Source organism: Rattus norvegicus, chromosome 2, assembly GCF_021556685.1.
Source record: "Rattus norvegicus strain SHRSP/BbbUtx chromosome 2, alternate assembly SHRSP_T2T, whole genome shotgun sequence".
NCBI classification, from domain to species: Eukaryota; Metazoa; Chordata; class Mammalia; order Rodentia; family Muridae; genus Rattus; species Rattus norvegicus.
The window spans coordinates 189476677-189496522 of record NC_141535.1 but is presented as its reverse complement, the minus strand read 5'-3'; the positions used below and the strand labels follow the sequence as shown (position 1 = coordinate 189496522).

The 19846-nt window shown below is 39.5% G+C and overlaps 1 protein-coding gene across 5 annotated transcripts in view; it reads right to left on the bottom strand.

Moving 5' to 3' along the window:
• Spag17 (sperm associated antigen 17) overlaps nt 1-19846 on the bottom strand; it is a 244918-nt gene that overhangs the window by 91849 nt on the left and 133223 nt on the right. For all 5 annotated transcript variants that reach the window (XR_015669308.1, XR_015669316.1, XR_015669314.1 and 2 more), the window contains 7 exon segments: nt 13384-13559; nt 11831-11940; nt 8686-8925; nt 7623-7734; nt 6291-6500; nt 2335-2448; nt 287-462 (listed from right to left, as the gene is read on the bottom strand). Coding sequence is in view for 2 of the 5 variants with exons in the window: in XM_087634617.1 (XP_087490743.1) it covers nt 287-462; nt 2335-2448; nt 6291-6500; nt 7623-7734; nt 8686-8925; nt 11831-11940; nt 13384-13559 (1138 nt within the window). In the remaining 3 variants the exon portion in view is untranslated.

The following is a 19846-nucleotide window of genomic DNA, read 5'->3' as shown; positions in this document are numbered from 1 at the left end:
GTGTGTGTGTGTGTGTGTGTGTGTGTGTGTGTGTGCCTGTGTGACAATAATTAAGAAGAGGCCAGGAAAAAGAGGAGGGAGGGAGGGGGAGAGAGAGAGAGAGAGGGAGAGGGAGAGGGAGGGAGAGAGAGAGATGTTGAGAGAGATATGTTGGGAAGGTTGGGAAGAGACGACTTTGGAGAATATAGAGAAATGAAAGGGAGTGGGAGAAAAGGTGTCATTGCATTTTAATTATAAAAAGTATCATGGGGTGAAAGATTGTAAACTGGTAGATATGTTCACCTACCTTCTTTTCTTCTTCTTTTGGAAGTTCCTCTTCTTTAAAGGAATCTTTGTGTTTTTCTTTGCCCTTCGGCTTAGTTTTGCCTTTGCCTTGGGGAACAGTAACTATAGAGGGAACCACTGTTGCTGTCATAGCTGAAGGGATATTCATCATTGCTTCCAAATCAGAATCCATAACCTCTAGAAATAAAAAAAGGGGGAATGAAAAATTAAATATTTATATTCTGTATGGTTGTTAATTGATACATCTCAAAAATTTGTTCAAGTTGGCATTAATTTTCACCATGTGAAACAAGTTTTTCCAGTCAGAATATTTCCAGAGATAATGTAGTTGTTTTGAAAATCAGATTGTAGTTAGAAAATTTAAAATGTTTCCTATTTTAGCGTGGTTGATACAACAATAATCTCAAGCCCTTGTATCACATGTTCTTGCCTTCCAGTCTGTTGTGCACTCTACCAACTTTCTTTTAATATGAGAAATAGAACTCATAAAACATCCTGAAGTCCTGGATTCACAGTAGCAAGACCAGCACTGAAAGCGTGAATATGAGGACACATTAGACATGAGCCAATATAGACAAGGAGGCCCAACAAAGACAAACATTATTTTTGTCTAAGGTGACATAAGTAGCTTTCTTGTAGGCAATCTACTGTCTTTTTGGTTTTAAAAGTTTGGAAATTCTAAAGAGCTGATGAGAGGAGACACTGTGTGTGTGTGTGTGTGTGTGTGTGTGTGTCCCCTTTTATCTTATCATCTGTTCTCGTGCAGGATCTAGCATGCCTCTTCTTTGACATCTCCTTACCTTTCTGGTGAATCCCTCCTCCCTCCCTTACTGATCATTCATACATTTCAGTCTCGCAGATGCTTCCAGGTCCCAGGTTGGACTATGTTCTCAAGTTTGGCCGCCATAAAAATTAATCAAGGAATTTAAACGAATACCCAAGTCTCCCTCTGACTTACTGAATCTGGTTTCCAGGGGCAGAGGCCCAGATAGGTACATATATGTAACACCATATGTGGCTGTTATATATAGTCAGAGCTGTGTATATATTAGATGTTAACAATTGTATCCACAACTAGGGCTTCAAATATTTGTGTTGACTCTGCGATGGTCATAGTAGGCATATTTTTTTCTTTCTCAGTTCCAGGCCCATATTTCTGCTTTTCGATACCTCTTGGTGTGGTTCTAGAGATATTTTTAACTTTGAAGAAACAATGCTATGAGGATTCATGGCAATCTTCAGAAAAGGAACTACATAGTCAGGATGTAAGATGACCACCATAATCTATGCTAGCACATAGTTTTAAAACTATATGGCATAGAGATTATCTATTGATTTTGCAATGTTTAAAAAATGTCTACTGTGGTTGGATCCCTTTAAAGTTTGTGGGGATCCACAGATTTCTTAATTGGTTCTTGGGAAAGCAACATAGTATTTTGTGGTTTGAAAGGAAATAGCTTCCAGTTGGAGAATTTGTTTCTTGAAAGTGGAGCCCAGAAATCCTCTAATACATCCAATGAATGGCTCCTTTTAAACCAGTGTCCTGAAGGACACCGGGCAGTTCTACTATCACAAGACTCATAAAAATATTGTTCCGTAGAAACCTGTGAGAATTCCTTGGAAAATCATGCTCTCCTTGTACCAAAATAACAGAATTACTTTCATGGACTAATTCATAATCAAAATATACATATGTGTATACATTGATTATGAGAAAAGAAAATTGAAAGTGAAGGAAAATTCAAATGTAAAGGAAAAATTATGTACATGGACACACCTACAGACACACACACACTAACATACACACAGAGAGACATACACACACACACACACATACACACACACACATACACACACACACACACACACACACACACGCAGGCATGCATGCACGCACACAAACACCATACACCACATATCTCTATGTTGCAGGAAAAAGCTCTTTGTGAAGCATTAAATCAGAAGAGGTTTGATGGTTGGCGAATGTGAAGCTAGGCAAGGGCAAGGACCGGCCAGCCTGGGACATTTATTCTGTGGTGTGCTTCTCACCTGGCGCCATTCCATTTGATCCATAGTAACTTATGGAGAGGCAGATTCCATTTTCTAAGGTGGCAGAAAAGGATCCAAACTTGCTGACAGCTTCCTTCTTTATCTGTGTTCTCTCTAAAAGACAAAATCATATCAGGGATGTGTCCACTTTTCTCCAGAAGTGTAAGTGGAATTCAGCTGGAATGCTGGGAATGGGGGTCTCAGCTATTCTAATACCGTCAATTTAAAAAAGAATTGATTTGGCTCTTACTAAGGTCACAGCGAAGTGAGGCAGAGTTCCAGGGATAGAACGTGTTTAAAGGGCTTTAGGTCCACGTGAAGAGAGGATGTAAACCACTTAATGTCTTGGCCATATGCTGGTTATCGATCTGAGGACCATTCACATGACTTTTCAAATAAAAATCAGCAAGTCATTCCAAGTCTCTTCACATTTACAAACACTTTCTTAAATCCTCACATTTATAATTCCTTATATTTTCAAACACAACTGAAAATTGTTTGAATCAGGCCTAAGTTTTAAAAGGAAATATATTAAAATATACATTAGTGGGGCACGTGAAGGGTCTCAAATGGTCTATTCTGCTCTCATTTCCTGCTTGTTTCATCTTCGTATAATAAAAATGGGACATTGTCAGTTTCAAATACTCTAACCTATGAACAGATTATTTCCTGACTGGGAATTTTTGAATGCTCAGAGGGACGCCAACAAAAAAGGGATAATGCTTCATGAGAAAGAAAACAATTCACAATCTGGGAGTAAATGTTTGCTTAAGATACTCTGACAAAGGGCTGTTACGTAAAACACATGAGGACTCTTAACATCAGTAATAAGCAAACAAGCCAAGGAATAAATGGCCCAAAGCCCCTACAGAACCAAACCAAAGAATATACACAGATAAAAAATAAGCACATGAGAAGCAGTTTGATGTTGTATGTCATCAGGGAAATGCAGATTAAGACAATGGGTGAAACGAGGCACCTGTCAGAATGGAGAAAACCCAAAGCATGGATGACGACCATCGGGACAACAAAGTCCACATTCACTGCTGAAAGGCAGCTTGCTGCTCCTTACAACACTACTCTAGCGCACCATATGACCCAGGAACCATGTTCCTTGCTATCTACTCATTGTTCTTAAAATCATATGCCCGCACAGAAACCTGGAGGCAAGCAAGATGTCCTTTGGTTGGAGAGTGGATAAACCAGACTATCCAGATAACCACATACTATTTAGTGAGAAGAAGAAATGAAATGGGCAGAGAACGTAGGAACATAGCTCAGTTTGTAGAGAATTTTCTAGCACACTCGAAGTCCTGGGTTCAGTCCCTAGTAAATACACACACACACACACACACACACACACACACACACACACACACACACAAAGAATGAAAAGAGGAAAGAACTATTGTGCCCTGAAAAGGCATTATGGAAATTTGACTATGTATTACCAAGTAAAAAAAGCCAACTAGAACATAAGTTCACCAAAATGTAAATTATGGGAAACACAAATACTTGGGTTTTTAACTGCTTAAAGATGTTTTACAAAGCATTGTCTGCGACTTTAAAACATGTTTCCCCAACTTAACGTCGTTCCGTATCCAGCAGATGGGATGAAAAGGAAGACAGTAATGGTTTTCTCCATTAACAAGATGTTAAGTGATTGGGAGGCAAAATATTGCAAACGGGGGATCACGGGAAGGAGGAGGCAAATGAAGGGAGGCGTGCTAAAACCTTTAATGAAGAACTGAAGTCTTACCCTAGGCAGCAGTGGCACCTCCTTCTCAGACCACAGGAGCGTGCATCAGCCCTCAGACTCTAACTTGGAAGTTGTGAGGTAGAGACTGCAATAGCAGGTAGCTGCTCGCAGAGAAAAACACAGCAAGAGAAGTTCCCTAACCAGACTAGATTCAGAGAGATGGGGCCTGCAGGGTGCATGCTCCCTCAGGTCTCATGGGAGTAGACTGAGGCTATGGAGTTAAATGAATCACAACAGGAACCCTCATCAGGCAGGCAAGAGGACCACAGCCCCGTGAGCGAGCTGCAAGCATGACTTGCTTCTGTCAGTTCACCTGCCGAAGCTGCTCCCGTCAGAAGGCAACACAGTTTTCCCAAAAATGGCCAGGCAGTAAATACTTTAGGGCATGTGGGTCATGGGAAGTCTTTATCACATACTTTCTGCTTTTCTATTGTCAATGCTTTACAAATGTCAAATCTATTCTTAGTTCATGGATCATCCAGAACCAGGTCATGGGTCAAGTCTGGGCTAGCGTTCGCAGGCTGGAGGAAAGCACGGCTGATGTAAACAGAAGATAATCTGAACAGGATCGTTAGTGACAAAGCTCAACACCAATCGTTATTTAACCTTGCAGAAAGGACATTATTAAATTATGTATCTAGATTTATTTATTAACTTTTGTAGGAATCATCTAAATACATAAAAACATTGAAATGATAAACTATGATATTCAGGTTTATCAATGATATATCATTAAATAATTTAAAATCTTGTTTTTTCAAAAAATATTTAGTGACTGTAAAAATGCTTACATCGATACAGACAGAAACAAACAAACTTTGGAGAATGAGTAACATGGAAGTGGTAGAATTATTATTATTAGCTTCTTTAAATATTTCAAATAATGTATTTTTTAAGTATTTAGAATTACACACAGATATGTATATGTATATATGTACATATATATGTATATGTATATATTATGTATATATGTGTCTATATATGTGTGTGTGTATATTGTATGTATATATGTACATATATATGTATATATATGTGTGTGTGTGTGTGTGTGTGTGTGTGTGTGTGTGTATGCTGTGTATTGTATAGGCAGGCATATGTGTGTGGATGTGGACACCTGTGCAGGAACTGGGACGTGTATTTATGGAGGCCAGAGGTGGAGTTTAGGTGCCATCCTCTATTGCTCTCTGCTCTGTCATTGAGACTGTGTCTCTCACTACTTGGGGCTGACTGATTAGGTCAGACTGCTTGGCTAGCAAGCAGTAGGATGTTGTCATGCCCACTGCCCCGTGCTGGACTACAGCTGTGTACCAAAGCACTTGACCTTTGATGTGAGTGCTAGAGTCCTGATTGCTCAGCAAACACTTTACCAACTAAGCTATTTCCTCAGCCCCAGTTAATATTTTTTATTAGCCGAAAAAAGAAAATTAATTTAAAGTAACATTTTTCTGTGCCACCTTCCTAGGTACATTCAGCTTGTCAAGTATTGTGCTCTCGTATGTGGAAAGTATCAATACTAAGCAGACAGGCAAGATTTAGTTATTAATCCCATCACTAACTGGATTTGAAAACATTTTAAAAATAAACTCACTCTTTTGCACAGCTATAAGTTTGGATAAGAAGCAATGCATTTTCCCATGGGGTGTTGCCTTGAAGTGCAAGTGGGCAGCCATTTGTACCTCTTGTCTCTACTCAGGTAATAAGCTCATGACTAGATCTGTGATATTTTAAAACCTTGTCTTTGAGGCCCAACAGATTAGTATTAGGAAGTAAATTAAGTGAGAACCACTTGAAGGAAATTCCGTTGCTTGCACTGAAGGGACTTGTAAGTCTTAGTAGAAATCAGTTCAAGAGGGGCTGAGTTTGAGTCTGCAAAATTATTAAGGTCAGAACGGACACTATGCACGGTGTTTGGCTGGCTTGGCCCCTTGCTATGGCTATGAAAACTTGAACAAGAGCTCCTGTCAGGTGGCAGCAAGATCCAGTAAACAGCCAACCGCAGATCGCCATGCATGTGGCGTCTATGTTCAGTGTGTTGGGGGAAATGAACATAGGCAGACAGTAAGTGCTCCAGGTCACACCTGTAAAATCCACGAGTTGTGTGCAAAGGATGTGTGTGTGTGGTTCTGTCTGGGGCTAGGCTGGCACACTGCACTGCTTACTAACCAGAGCCCAGCATCGCAAAGGTAACGGCACTCACTCATTTCCACATTTTGTTTAACATTCTCCTCTTTCCCTTCCTTCTGTTCATTCTCTTCCTCTTCCTCTTCCTCTTCCTCCTCCTCTTCCTCTTCCTCTTCTTCTGAGTGCTCCTCTTCCTTTTCCCTTTTCACGATTTCCTTTGGATCTTTCAGGTGAATTATAAAACTGTGTTTATCTTTTTTTACTTTCACTTTGATGAAAGTTGGGCCTGGAGAAGAACCAAAGGATAGAAAGTGGGCTGACTGAAGATGTCACACACGCACCTTGACAAAATGCTAGTCGAACGGAGGACAGAATTAGGCGGTAGCTGACTCAGCAACTAATATACAGGGATGCCGAAAGGAAGCACAGACAAGATTTTCACAGGCCTTCCTGTCGCATCCCAAACCAAATCACAAAGATAAAATACATCATCTGAAGTGGCGAATACTTCCACTCAACTCTGATAAATCACATGAGCTAATTAACATGCAAAGTTTTAACATTATTTGTATATGATAATATATAGTACATATAATTATGTGTGTATATGTGTGTGTGGCTGTGTGTGTGTCTCAGAACAGCCTCAAATTCATGTGATTTTTCTGCCTAAGCCTCATGTGTGCTAACGTTTCAAATGTGTATTACCATACTCGATGTCTATGGCAATATAATGGCAGTCGTGATTATATATGTGTGTGTGTGTGTTTCACAATTACTCTCACTATGCAGGTTAAAGCAGTTTTCTACCCATTCTCTCTCAACAGTGTTCTGATTCCCCCACCTCTCTTTTGTCTCCCTTTTAAAACCAGCCTTTCATTTTCAACTATGGTGGTAGTGTCTCTCAAACTTGATAGGATTAAGATGAAAATACTGTATTTTCTATGAACCATAAATAAACTGTTCACATATGCAAGTCTTGCTAAGAGCTAGCAGACCATCAGCAGAGGTCCCTGCGCACTGTACTGTGGAGCACAAGCCAGAACCACACTATAAACTCAAAGCATATGTTTGTTTTCTGCCATGACAGTATGTCGTAGTCAATATTACTTGATTAACTATTTGCTTATTATAGCTGTTAATATACCATTGGCTGAGAGCATAGAGGCATTTAAATATTTTTAACAATTAGGGTGCTCCTTCCTATCAGCAATGTCTGAGTAAACTCTGAGTAGGCTGATTCCTTGTAGAGTCAATCATGATAGAAGCACATGACCCTGAGAATGCAATGTGGCATAAGTAATGCAACCTGCCACTCACAGTCTGAGAGGCACAATGTCCTGTGGTGATTGGAAATGCACTAACAGCCCCCACCCCCTGCCCATGACATTAACAGCTCTTGCAAATGTACCTCGTTCAAACCTGATCTTTTCCACTTCAATCTGCCCACCGTCAGAAGGATACAGATAGTAATTTGTCCCTGAGATTTGGATAGGAATGTCTCCCATATTGTATCCTCGGAACTAGAAGAAAACGCAACATCACTGCAGTTCACAATAATCATCTTTCTAGAGTTAGCCAACTACAGTTTCCATAAGCTTTAATTTATTTTTGTTGTTGTTGAAACAATTGTCTACTACCTTGTAGGCTCAGAAACCCAAATCCCATGTTATTATTAGTTCTCATGATTAGTAGAGACAGGGTTTCATTCAGTAGCTGAGGCTGATCTTAAACTATGATCTTTCTGCTTCAGTGTCCAGGAGGCTGGGATTACAGTTGTACGCCACTATGCACATTTATGAGCATTTATAATCTAGTCTAGATAACATCATGCTCCCTCATCAAGATAACATGAGGAAAGGCCAAATTTGCTAATTTTCCTTGTAAAGTGAAATACTGACATTTGATGTGTTATGAGGTTGTATATAAGGCACATTTTTAAACATTGTTATTTTAGCTGCAGAGGACTCAGGTGCATCCTAAAACCCCAGAGTAACAGGGCTGGAATCATAGCTACAAAGAATAGAACAGAACATTTCCTCTCAATCTCTTTCCTCACTGGTTTTTCTAATAAATAGATACCTGAGGGAGAAATAGGAATGCTATTAACCAAATCACGTAAACCAGAAACAAGGCTCTCTACACAGAGGCATCTAAGTACATCCAGCAAGTCAAGCCCAGTGAATTGACCTGTGCAGTTGCTTATTTGTGTGTTTTAATACTTCAAGTGTCCTAAGTCTTTGGGTCATACTTCCACCTTTAAAGCTCTTGATAATCTAGTTTCCTGATAGGAAAAACAGGCCTGAGGGTGTTCCCATGTGGGTGGTTAGCTATGAAGGAACGTCTAGCCAGAAAGAAATTCAAGTCTAGCTCATAGATAGCAGGAAAACAAACAAACAAACAAACAAGCAAACCCTTGTTTCCCTAAAACTGTTACAAGTAGCCCAAACAAAGAATTTTCAAAGTTGGTTTACCGGGTAAACAATTTCCGGTTCTGGAAGTGGGACGGCTTCCTCTATTGCTTCCAGCGACTTAGATGGTTCTTCCTTAGGTTTCTCCTTGGAAGACGACTTTTTTTTCAAACTCTTAGTGTCTTCTTTGTCTGCCTTATCCTTGCCTTTCTTTCTACCTGCTTCCTTCCCCTTCTTCTCTGCCTTCTTTTCCTCCTTCAGGCGTTCCTCCTCAGCCAACCTCTCTTGTTCTTCCTTCCATGCCTGGAGACACATCAAACAGCTTAACAGGGATTTGGAGAAAGATCAAATGCGAATTACATTTGGGTTAATTTTGGAGGAAATTTAGTATGGAGTTTCTATGTGTTGTCTCTAGTATTTTGAAACATTGAGTTAAGAACCTTTGATTGTCTCCTTCTCATTCCTCAGTTCTTTATCACCCCTGGGGGTCTCCTCGAAGTCACTTCATTTTAGCTTTTTCCCCAACTTTCTACCACGTAATTTACATGTTTCAGATTTTCGCTTCCTTTAGCCTGGTCCACCATAGCAGCCTCTGCAGTGGTCTGTCTCCTTTCCTTCCATTCCCAATTTGTATCCTGAGTATCTTGGTTGGCAAAAAGGCAGACTACCCAGAAAAGCATTCCCAGTGCCAGATATTTCAAAAAGGGTGACAAAACATGTTTTCTTTATCACTTGGGAGTTGAGGGAGGGGAACTAAGAGGATATGGGTATACAGTTTCAAATAGAAGAAGCTCTAAATCGATGTTAGTTCACAAAGAAAAAAATCACAAAACATGGGAACCTAAGCAACTCTGAATCAAACATTGAAAGTTTATCTGTGAGGACTGCAGCTAAGGAACTAATGAAGTAAGAGTCATAAAGCAAGTTTCTGGTTGCTTGAATACAGAGAATGAACTATTACAAGTATAAGCAAGAAAGTAGGGAGTATAAAAATGACAGGATGAACTTGATGGTCCTCTCAGTAATACAGTACAACTTTTGAAAAGGCAGTATTTGGACAGATAGTGGCTGAGTCAAGTCTAGAGTGGCTGATAGACATTGATAAAGCATTCAGAAAGGCCAATAAATCTAAGCATAAAGTAACAGTGGTGTGTTGAACTTGGCTCATATTGATTTAATATGATAATTGATTTAAATTGATAATTTGGGGGGAGGAATTTTATGTGATAATTGATAAATAAGGCCACCATGGAAAAAGACATATAGGGGTTGAGGATTTAGCTCAGTGGTAGAGTGCTTGCGTAGCAAGCGCAAGGCCCTGGGTTCAGTCCTCAGCTTCGGAAAAAAAAAAAAAGACATATAAATGTAACTAAGTACAACGTTTAAACCAAAGCCAACACATGTTCAAAATGTACCCATTTATACTTTGTATTAGATTTCATTATTATTTGTGCTGCATATGAGAAACATACCATACAACGGTACAGCCGTGCTGTTCCCAACTCAGGTTTTTACAATGCCACACTGGCAGCTTGAAACCAGCCTTTGTTGGAATATTCACTCAACAAACACTAGCCAATGCTACATCTAGGGGATTAGTTGACCACTGATTAGCTGTGCTAAAAAATATCAACGGGCAGAATGTTAGCAATAATGATTCAGCTCAAGTCTCTGGACCTACTACACTACAGTTTGAGTGAAAACGAGGAACTATCCTTTTAGCATTCAAATTCTCCTTCTTGACTCAGCCGAAGTTTTGTTACTGACAAATAAATAGGATACACCCCTTTGAAATTTTGCTTTTGTTTATTAACAAATGAAAATATTCATCAGTACTAGTAGTGGAATTAAACTTGTTTGTCAGTTGTAACCAAAAGATACAATAACATACCAAAAAAATCTGTGAAAGCATATGGAAGTAGTAATTTACTAAGTGGACTTTACAATAAAGATTGTATAAGATTTGTTATCATTTACAGATTACATACTAAGTTTATCATCCATAACATTTACTGTAAAGTTATTTGTGTATCTGTTGCACACTTTCATTTTTTTCTAGAGAGCAATTGCTAAATGCTTACCAGATGATCATAGAATGTTTTCAAAGCAGCTAAAGAGAAAAGATAAACTGTCTACAAATAATGTAAAATGTGACAATTTACTAACATCTATGATGTCAGCAGAGACGAGGACAGATTGATGTCTTAAGAGCCCTATGAGGAAATGAGAAACTCAACCAAAAATTGTATAAATATAAAAAAAAACTATGCTTAATGAATAGGGGCAAAATAAAGCCATTTTCGGATAAGTAACAACTGACTTTAATAGAAACTGTAATATTATGATATAATAAGAACCAGATATTTGGTCTTCATTCCTGGGTCCTGGCACAGAGCTCTCAAATCCCCTGGAATTTCATGAGTGATAGGACTGTTTTTTTTTTCTAATGAGGCAACTCTTGGCAAACCCTTACATGGTTTCAGAATGGGGTAGAAACTGCTCACTAGAAAGATCAAACCCAGGTTAGAAGCTGGGAACTTTCAGAGTCTTCCCCTTCCCCTCCCCACGACCTTCAAGGATGTGAGGGGAACTGCAGATGGATTTAATAATTGATTGTACTTGGATAATGAAAAATACATAAGCGCTCCTAAACCACACAGTCTGGAGAGGTCATGCATCAGTGACTGAATCCACATTCTAGGAGGGTGACACCCAAGGATGAGAGGTGGCCCAAACCAGAGCAAACCTACAGTGACCCATGAACATGCCAACAGAACACCTCTGAACATTTGTGCGTGTGTGCTTGTGTGAATTGGAACCTATCACATTTTGACAGTTTTTATTCCAGGAACTGCAGGGATACTGCAGGAAAAGATTCTTGAATGATCACAGCAGCACTTATTACTTTTATAATGAAAAGTTCAAATAAAAACGTGAAAAAAAATCAAGCATTTTCAACAAAGGTAAAGAGTAAACTACAGTGAGCCAATCACTCACTGCCTTGGGGTGTGGCTATGCAAAAATAATAAGATATAAATTCCCCTGAAGACTTGTCACGGGGCAGAGCTGTGAAAGCATAGGGCTCTACACTGAGACTTCGGTTAACTCAGGTTTTAGCTAAAAAGATCAAGTCCTGTGACTAGCACACACCCTCAGTCACAGGTAATTTTGGCCTTGTGATTGATCTGTGACCTTTGTCTTGGATTACCTTGAGAGAGCCTTCTAATATGAAGGGGATCTTGTCTTTCTCTTTTTCTTTCTCTTTCTCTTTATCTTTTTCTTGGTCTGTTAGCTCTGTTTTGCTGGACACTTTGTTACCTATAAATGAAGGAAATCAAACTTTTAGTTATCACAGGAGGACCAAGCCTCTGGGCTAGAGGCAACCTAGGTTCAGCCCCTTGTTTAATTCTCTAAATGCCCCCTTGTTCTCTCCATAGCTATACCTGAGTGTGTTTCACAACACATTCACACTGTGTTGACATGTTGCTTGAATCCGTCTCCCTGAAATTTTCAGCTAATTAATCTTACTTTAGCACCTTAGAACCATAGGAACTCACCTAAATGCCCCTTCCCATACTGAGACTCCTCTCTTGCCATTGCTGACTTTCTATCTTTCAAACATTCTGACATCTTTCCTGACAGGAATAGACGTGGTTCAATACCTGCCAGGTACATTCCACACAGAAATATCCAGTTTATACCTTAGATATTGAGGTTTTGGTTTGCTCAGTAGCATTATATCCAAAAGGTGGTCAGCATTTCCCCTGTCAGTAGGCTAAGTATGCAGTCAGCCTGTCTTTCATTTTTCATGTTGTTCCTCTCATTACTCTAAGCATTTAGTGAAGTCTTGTTGGGCTCCCATAGGAGGAAGCTCAGCTACTGAGTGACATAACCATTTCTCTGGATACGAAAGGATTCTTTATTAGAATGGCTTATGTTTTGCTTTAGAGTCAGGCCATATACAAACTACTCTAGTAACAAAAAGAGGCTGCAGAGTTTTTAGAAGTTTCATAGCTCGATCTCACTATGAGATGTTACTTTGACCTTTAGCTATCATAAATAACAGTGTTAGAAGAATGAGATGCTTTTCTATGGACTGTGAAATGTCTATACTTTCTAGATGAACTCTATATTTCACTTCTTTTTTGTCTTCCTTAAAAATGACTTTGCTCTTTGTTCCACTCTTTTCTCTTCCCTAATGTGCCCAAACTTCTAGAAATTAGCCAAGACCCAGAAATGAACAAAATTGAAGATGTATATTTATCAAAAATTTGGTCAAGTCCACACCATTGGCCTCTGGCAAACTCTTCCCACTTTCCCCTAGATTCCTACTTCTAGGAGGTCTTTAGATGCTAATTTGCTGCTTGAAGAAGAGTCTTGATTTAGTCTTGCTGTTGGAATCTACAATTATCCTCTTGAGACTCACTAATTCTGACTTTGCCTCCCATACTGCCAATAAATTTATTTGATGGAACCCATGGATTCTATCAGCAAGGACATTGGTGTTTTCCCAACACATCATATTTAATCTGTATAACAGATTAAATTTTTCAGAGCTCATAGGAGATGGGACAGGGACAAACATTCCTGTGTCTGACTCAGGTACAATGTCATCCCATTTGGAATGCAACTGTTCCATTTACTAAAGAAAGCGAAGACTCACAGGCATTTGGGGCAACCTTTTAATCTTGGACTATTTGGGTTTGAAATTAAAATAGGAGAATGCCTATCGCTCTATGAACAAATGCACTAGCTACTTACTTTTAGATTTTTTGGGGCCACCAATTTTGCTAGCAGAAGTTTTGGCAGTAGTAGCTTTCAAGTCCAACTCATTCTTGGCTCTGTTGAGCTCCTCAGCCATTTTGGCTTCCTGGTACTTTGCTTCTTCCTGTATGACCCATTCTTCAATAGATTTTGCAACAAGTTCTAAGTAATTCCTAAATGAGACAAAAATAAAAGGATAGGAGGTGAGAGTCCTTACTAACATCCGTGAGAACACAGGGTGCATGCAGTGTGAACAAACTCTTCAAAAACGCACTGATTCTGAGCTGTCCAGGGAGCAAACAGGTTAGGTACAGATCTGGCTGAGTGTCGGAAAAATGCCCACTTCTCTTCATAGTTAAAGAAGTGAAGCTTAACCGTGAGGTCTTTCCATTCAAGGGAAGGACTAAAGAACTTTTGGAAAGGTTTGCTTTTTAACTTATGTGTACATATGGGCCTGCATGCTCAGGGTGCAGAAGAGAACATCAGATCCTTCTGAAACTGGAGTTACAGCTGGCCGGGTGCTTCCTGACATGGGTTCTGGGAACCTTCATCTGGAACTGCTCATCCCTCTCTGGATTAACATCAGGAGAGCCAGTGGCAATTGAGTTGAAGAAACAGTTACTGTCACCACCGATTATTGGGATGTGACATGGTACATTCAGTATTGTTTCAGTGTAAGTTTACAGCACATTAGAAGGGGCTCGAGACCCCATATGTACAACAATGCCAAGCAACCAGAGCTTCCAGGGACTAAGCCACTACCCAAAGACTATACATGGACTGACCCTGGACTCTGACCTCATAGGTAGCAATGAATATCCTAGTAAGATCACCAGTGGAAGGGGAAGCCCTGGGTCCTGCTAAGACTGAACCCCCAGTGAACTAGACTGCTGGGGGGAGGGCGACAATGGGGGGAGGGTTGGGAGGGGAACACCCATAAGGAAGGGGAGGGGGGAGGGGGATGTTTGCCCGGAAACCGGGAAAGGGAATAACACTCGAAATGTATATAAGAAATACTCAAGTTAATAATAATAATAATAAAAAAGAAATCCTTTCCATTGGTCACCAGCTACTCCAGTTACTTCATTAGAGAAAACCCTCGTGTTACTCAGAATAATCCATTGTTGCTTGCTTGCAAATCTGTTCTGACTGTTTGTACTGCTCAGTGAGATTTTTTTAAGTGAAATATGAATAAGCCTACATGGACATCTAAAGAGTTCCCTTCTGAAAGGAAACAAATAGACACATTCAGACTTGAGAAATACTAGTTTTTAAAAATGAAGTGAGTGAGCTTTAAGACTTGAAAAAAGTAAAGCTCGACAAATGGTATATTCAAGATGCATTGTAATTTGAATTATTGTTTCCTCCTCCTCCCCTGCCCCCGTGTATGTATGTATGTGTATGTAAAAGGGTGTGTGTTTATGCTATGGCACACATGTGGAGGTAAGAGACAACTGGTAGAAATCTATTCACTTCTTTTCTCACATGGGTCCTGGGAATCAAATCATCAGATTTGATGACACTTGTAGATTATGAATTATAGTATTTGATACCTTCCTTTAGAAGGTACCAGATAACTCCAACTCTATGAGTTGTCAAGAAAATGCCTCATGTTCTACCAAGATTGCCACATCGAAGCTGGTATTTTAGCTGATGACGCTGCTAGTTAAATAAGTAAACATCATTAAGGATTGTTACTTTTTTATATTCCTCTTCTAATCTGTTAGTAAATTAAATTTACTTAGAATGATTCTATTCACAGTAACTTCAGAATCCACTCCTCTCTCTTTTGTCATGGCCACATTCTAACTCACTCTCATTTTTTCTTAGGATAACCGCAACAACCTCTAACTAGTCTCACAGGGTGTGTGTGTGTGTGCATGTGTGTGTGTGTGTGTGTGTGTGTGTGTGTGTGTGTGTCCCCTCAGACATCTAAGACTGATTCTCAAATTAGCAAATAGACTGGATCTTTTAATTTGTAAGTTAGATAATTTATTTCTTATTCTTAGTGCCTTTCAAGGAATATTTCAAATGGAGAAGTGAGATTCCTGACTGCTGGGGAGATGGCTCAATTGGTAAAATGTATGCTGGGCAAGTATGAGGGCCTGAACTCCTGCACAAAAGCCTGGAGTGGTGGCTGAGCCACATAGAATCCCAGTTCAGAGAGATGTACTTGTAATCCCAGAGGAGCAGGGAAAAGTGATCAGTTGCTTTCCCACATCCTATGAAAATCAGTGAGACTTGGGCCAGTGAAAGGCTCAGCATCAAATAACAACAACAACAACAACAACAACAAAAACAAATGGATGGTAACAGAGGAGTGGAGCCCAAGTAATGGCACCTTTGGTTGACACCTGGCTTCCACATGCACAGCCATACAGATGTATGTATACCTGTACACCACTCCCACATGTACATGCAGATGAACAAGCACACTCATAATTAAACAAAAAAACAAAGAAACAAACTAGGATTCTCACAGTGTCCCCAAACAAGGGCATCCAGGCTCAAGTAATGTCAACTTAGTGTTCAAGTGAGAACAAGCACACCATGCTTGAGGTAATAAACGCACAGATATTTGGTGAATTAATTTCTTCCAAATGTATTCCAATTATATTTTTAAAAGTAAAGATGCCAGCATTGGATGTAGATACAAGAGTCATGACAATTTAGCATATGGTTTAAAGTATAAATGCAAAGAGCTGCGATTATTTTTTTATTAGAAACTGTCACTTTACAGGTGGAAATAACATTTCTAGCTAATTTCAAAGTGGCATTCTGGGTGTGTTGAGTAAGAATGGTCCCCATAGGCTCACATATTTGAATGCGTAGACACCAGGGAGTAGAACTGTTTGAGAATTAGAAGGATTAGGAAGTGTGACTCTGTTGGAGGAGGTGTGTCACCTGGGGTGGGCATTGAGGTTTCAAAAGCCCGTGCCAGGCCCAGTCTATTTGCTTGCTGATTGTGGATCAAGAAGTAAATCTCAGGGCTGGGGATTTAGCTCAGTGGTAGAGCGCTTACCTAGGAAGCGCAAGGCCCTGGGTTCGGTCCCCAGCTCCGAAAAAAAGAACCAAAAAAAAAAAAAAAAAAAAAAAAAGAAGTAAATCTCTCAGCTTCTGCTCCAGAGCCACGCATGGCTGTTTATACCATCACGATCATGGACTAACCCTCTAAAGTGGTAAGCAAGCCTCCAATTAAATGTTTCCTTTTATAAATTCCATGTTCGTGGTGTTTTTTCACAATGATGGAAATTTCACTAAGACAGAATTTAATAGCAGGGATTGATTGCTATGACAGGTTTGACCCTGCTATTTGTTGGAGGAACATAGAAGATCTGGAACTTTGAACTTGGAAATCAGTTGACTGCTTTAAGTCGGCTTAATGGGTCATCCTACTAGTAACACGGCTGATGTGGACTATGGTGGCTCAACTGGAGAGGGTTTAGAGGGGAAGAATATCAGCAGCTGACCTAGAGGTCATTCTGTGATATTTTTGTAAAGAATGTGACTATTTGTCTTTGTTCTAAAAATCTGCCTGAGGCTAAGTTGAAGAGTTTTTTGGCCAAGATTTCAAGGCAGCCTCAAGTTGACTGTATCACGTGTGGCAATTGTGATCACCCTTATGCTGAGAGACAATGAAACAGAAAGTAGGGCAAAGAGAACTACAGAATGTACAGTTCAAGAAAAGGAGCACCAGGAAATGCAGTCTTGTGGTGCTCAAGAAGAAGAAACATTTAAAGAAAAGCCTGATGCTATTTAGAATAAAGGGAGTAGTAACCTCAGGGCAAGATCCCACTCAGCTAGTACTGGGACCTGAGAAAGAAAAATGTCTGAGGAATTTCCTAAGCCTAGACAACAACCACAAGCTTGTGTGAATGTAATTCAAGAAGCAGACTAGGTTCTAGCCCAAGAAAGCACAAGAACTTAGCAGCTTTGGCTAAGTGTAAGGAAAACCACTGAGGCCAGGCAGGGGTTGTGTGAGGCTGTGAGGATGGAGCTTGGGTTGCTCTGAGTAAGATGTTGGAAGTGTCATAGCCACGGGGTATCTGACAAGGTGTGGAACCAGCCGGGGGGGGGGGGGAGAACAGAGACAGACAGACAGACACAGAAGACAGACGACAGACAGACACAGAGAGAGGACAGAAGACAGAGAGAGGGAGAGAGAGAGAGAGGGAGAGAGAGAGAGAGAGAGAGAGAGAGAGAGAGAGAGAGAGAGAGAGAGAGAGAGAGAGAGAGAGAGAGGTGTGTTTCAGTCAGCAAAAGCTGGCATCTTTAGATTGGATATGGATACCTTTCCATCAGATATAGAGATGGAATTGGAGTTTGCCCTGTTGTCTTTGTCCAGGAGTGCCTCACTATGCTCTCTTTCGAAATGGTAATGTCTATATTGTGCCACGGTATGATCTTTTGCTTTTGATTTTCAGGGGACTATAGGTAAGAGAGTCTTGAATCTCAGAAGAGACGTTGAACTTATAAATAACAGTGTTGGGACTGTATGAGTGTATGAGGACTTTTTGTAAGCAAGGCCTCCATTAAAGGCTGCCTTTTATAAGCATTTTATCAGGTCATGGTGTTTCACCACAGCAATAGAATGCCTGTTATGTATGAAGGCACTACATTTGCATGTTTAGCATTTTAATGAAATGGCATTGGTACTTAGTAACTCCAGATGTCATATACAATAATTAAGCCTGAATTAAATGAGTATGTACAGTTTCTAAAAGAATATAAATAGAATTATATCATAAAAGGCACATACTAAGGAGGAACTAAGAAAATTCCATCTACAAAAAGAAAGGATTATTACTAAAACAGAAACATATTTGTAGAATTAAACAGTAAGAACAAAACCACATCAGTGGGAATAAAAGCACATAGATTTTTTAATATCCCTAAAAATTGTTATTAATTCATATTTAAATCCCTTAAGAGTCAGACTTTTGGATAAAAATCCAAGCTATTATTTGAAGGAAATGCAAAATCACACAGAAAAATGTGAGGGTGGTGGATGCTCAGGAGAACTTCGAAGCCTTTGTTTTGGGTGGGCTTTGTCTTGCTGTCCAGTGCCTGAGGTGCCACCAAAGAAAGTGTTCTTACTATAGGGGAAAGTGTTCCCTCTTTAACTTAAGCTAATTTCCCACTAGTGTATTGATAGATGATATGGGTCTTTTATTGTATTGTTAAAAGTTACAATCAACTGAGAAAGATGCATTTAAGCACACAGAATAAAAGATGAATTTGGAGACATACATTCTGCTTGTAAACAGAGAGAGAGAGAGAGAGAGAGAGAGAGAGAGAGAGAGAGAGAGAGAGAGAGAGAGAGAAGGGAGGGAGGAAGGGAGGGAGGGAGGGAGGGAGGGAGGGAGAGAGAGAGAGAGAGAGAGAGAGAGAGAGAGAGAGAGAGAACGCAAATTCATTAAAGACCGACATTCTTATATCCCTTTTAGAAGTGGATATTTATCATGAACAGACTCTTCTTAAATCAGTTATATATTAGTCATAAGGAAATGTGTAAACCACTCATATCTAATGAAGAATTAGGAAAGCCTGAATAAAGGATTTGCCTTAAAGGTACTGAAAATACAGGCAATCCCTGTATTCATCCTATACAAATTTTAAGATTGGTTTATGTATTTATACAAAATGACATCATATTTATATATTTGTTTAATTGTGTGTGTATGTTCCTAAGTGTATGTATATTCACCACAGGCATACAGGGGTCCACAGAGGTCAGAAGAGGAAGTTGAATCCTCTGGAACTGGAGTGATTGATGGTTCTGAGCCACAGTACAGGTCCTGGGAACTGGGAGTTTTCTACAAGGGCAACAAGTTCTCTTTATCACTGTATTTTCTCTTCAGACCCAATATTATCATTTTGGTAGAACTAAAATAAATGTGTAAATCAATTTGGGTAGCATGAACAGTTTAACAATCTTCCAACCCAGGACCACAGAATACCTTTTCACTCTTCTGGGTTTTATTTTTCAGTGTATAGATATTTCATCCCTTATTTATATTTTATTCTTACTAGTGCTATGAAAAAGGGTTTGATTTCTTATACTCTTTCCTAGATGCTCTTTGCCAGTGTATCAAAACACAACTAACTTCATATGTTTCCTACAATGTTCTAAATTCTTTAGTATCTCTAATAGCAGGTGTGTGTGTGTGTGTGTGTGTGTGTGTGTGTGTGTGTGTGTGTATGCGTGGTCTTTAAGGTTTTCTATTCATCTGTAAACAAAATACTTCATTATTTTTCCTGTTTAATCTGGGTGCCTTCTGTTTCTTTTGCCTCTTTGCTGTAGCTAGTACTTCCAGAATTAGATTAAAAGAGTGATAAAGTTGTTCCTCTCTTAAATATTTTTATTTAACATCTATTTGTCTAATGAAGGTGAAAACATTTCTTATTTCTGCAGTTACCATTTTCATGGAGCACAAGTTTCTATTCCTTCACACTAAAT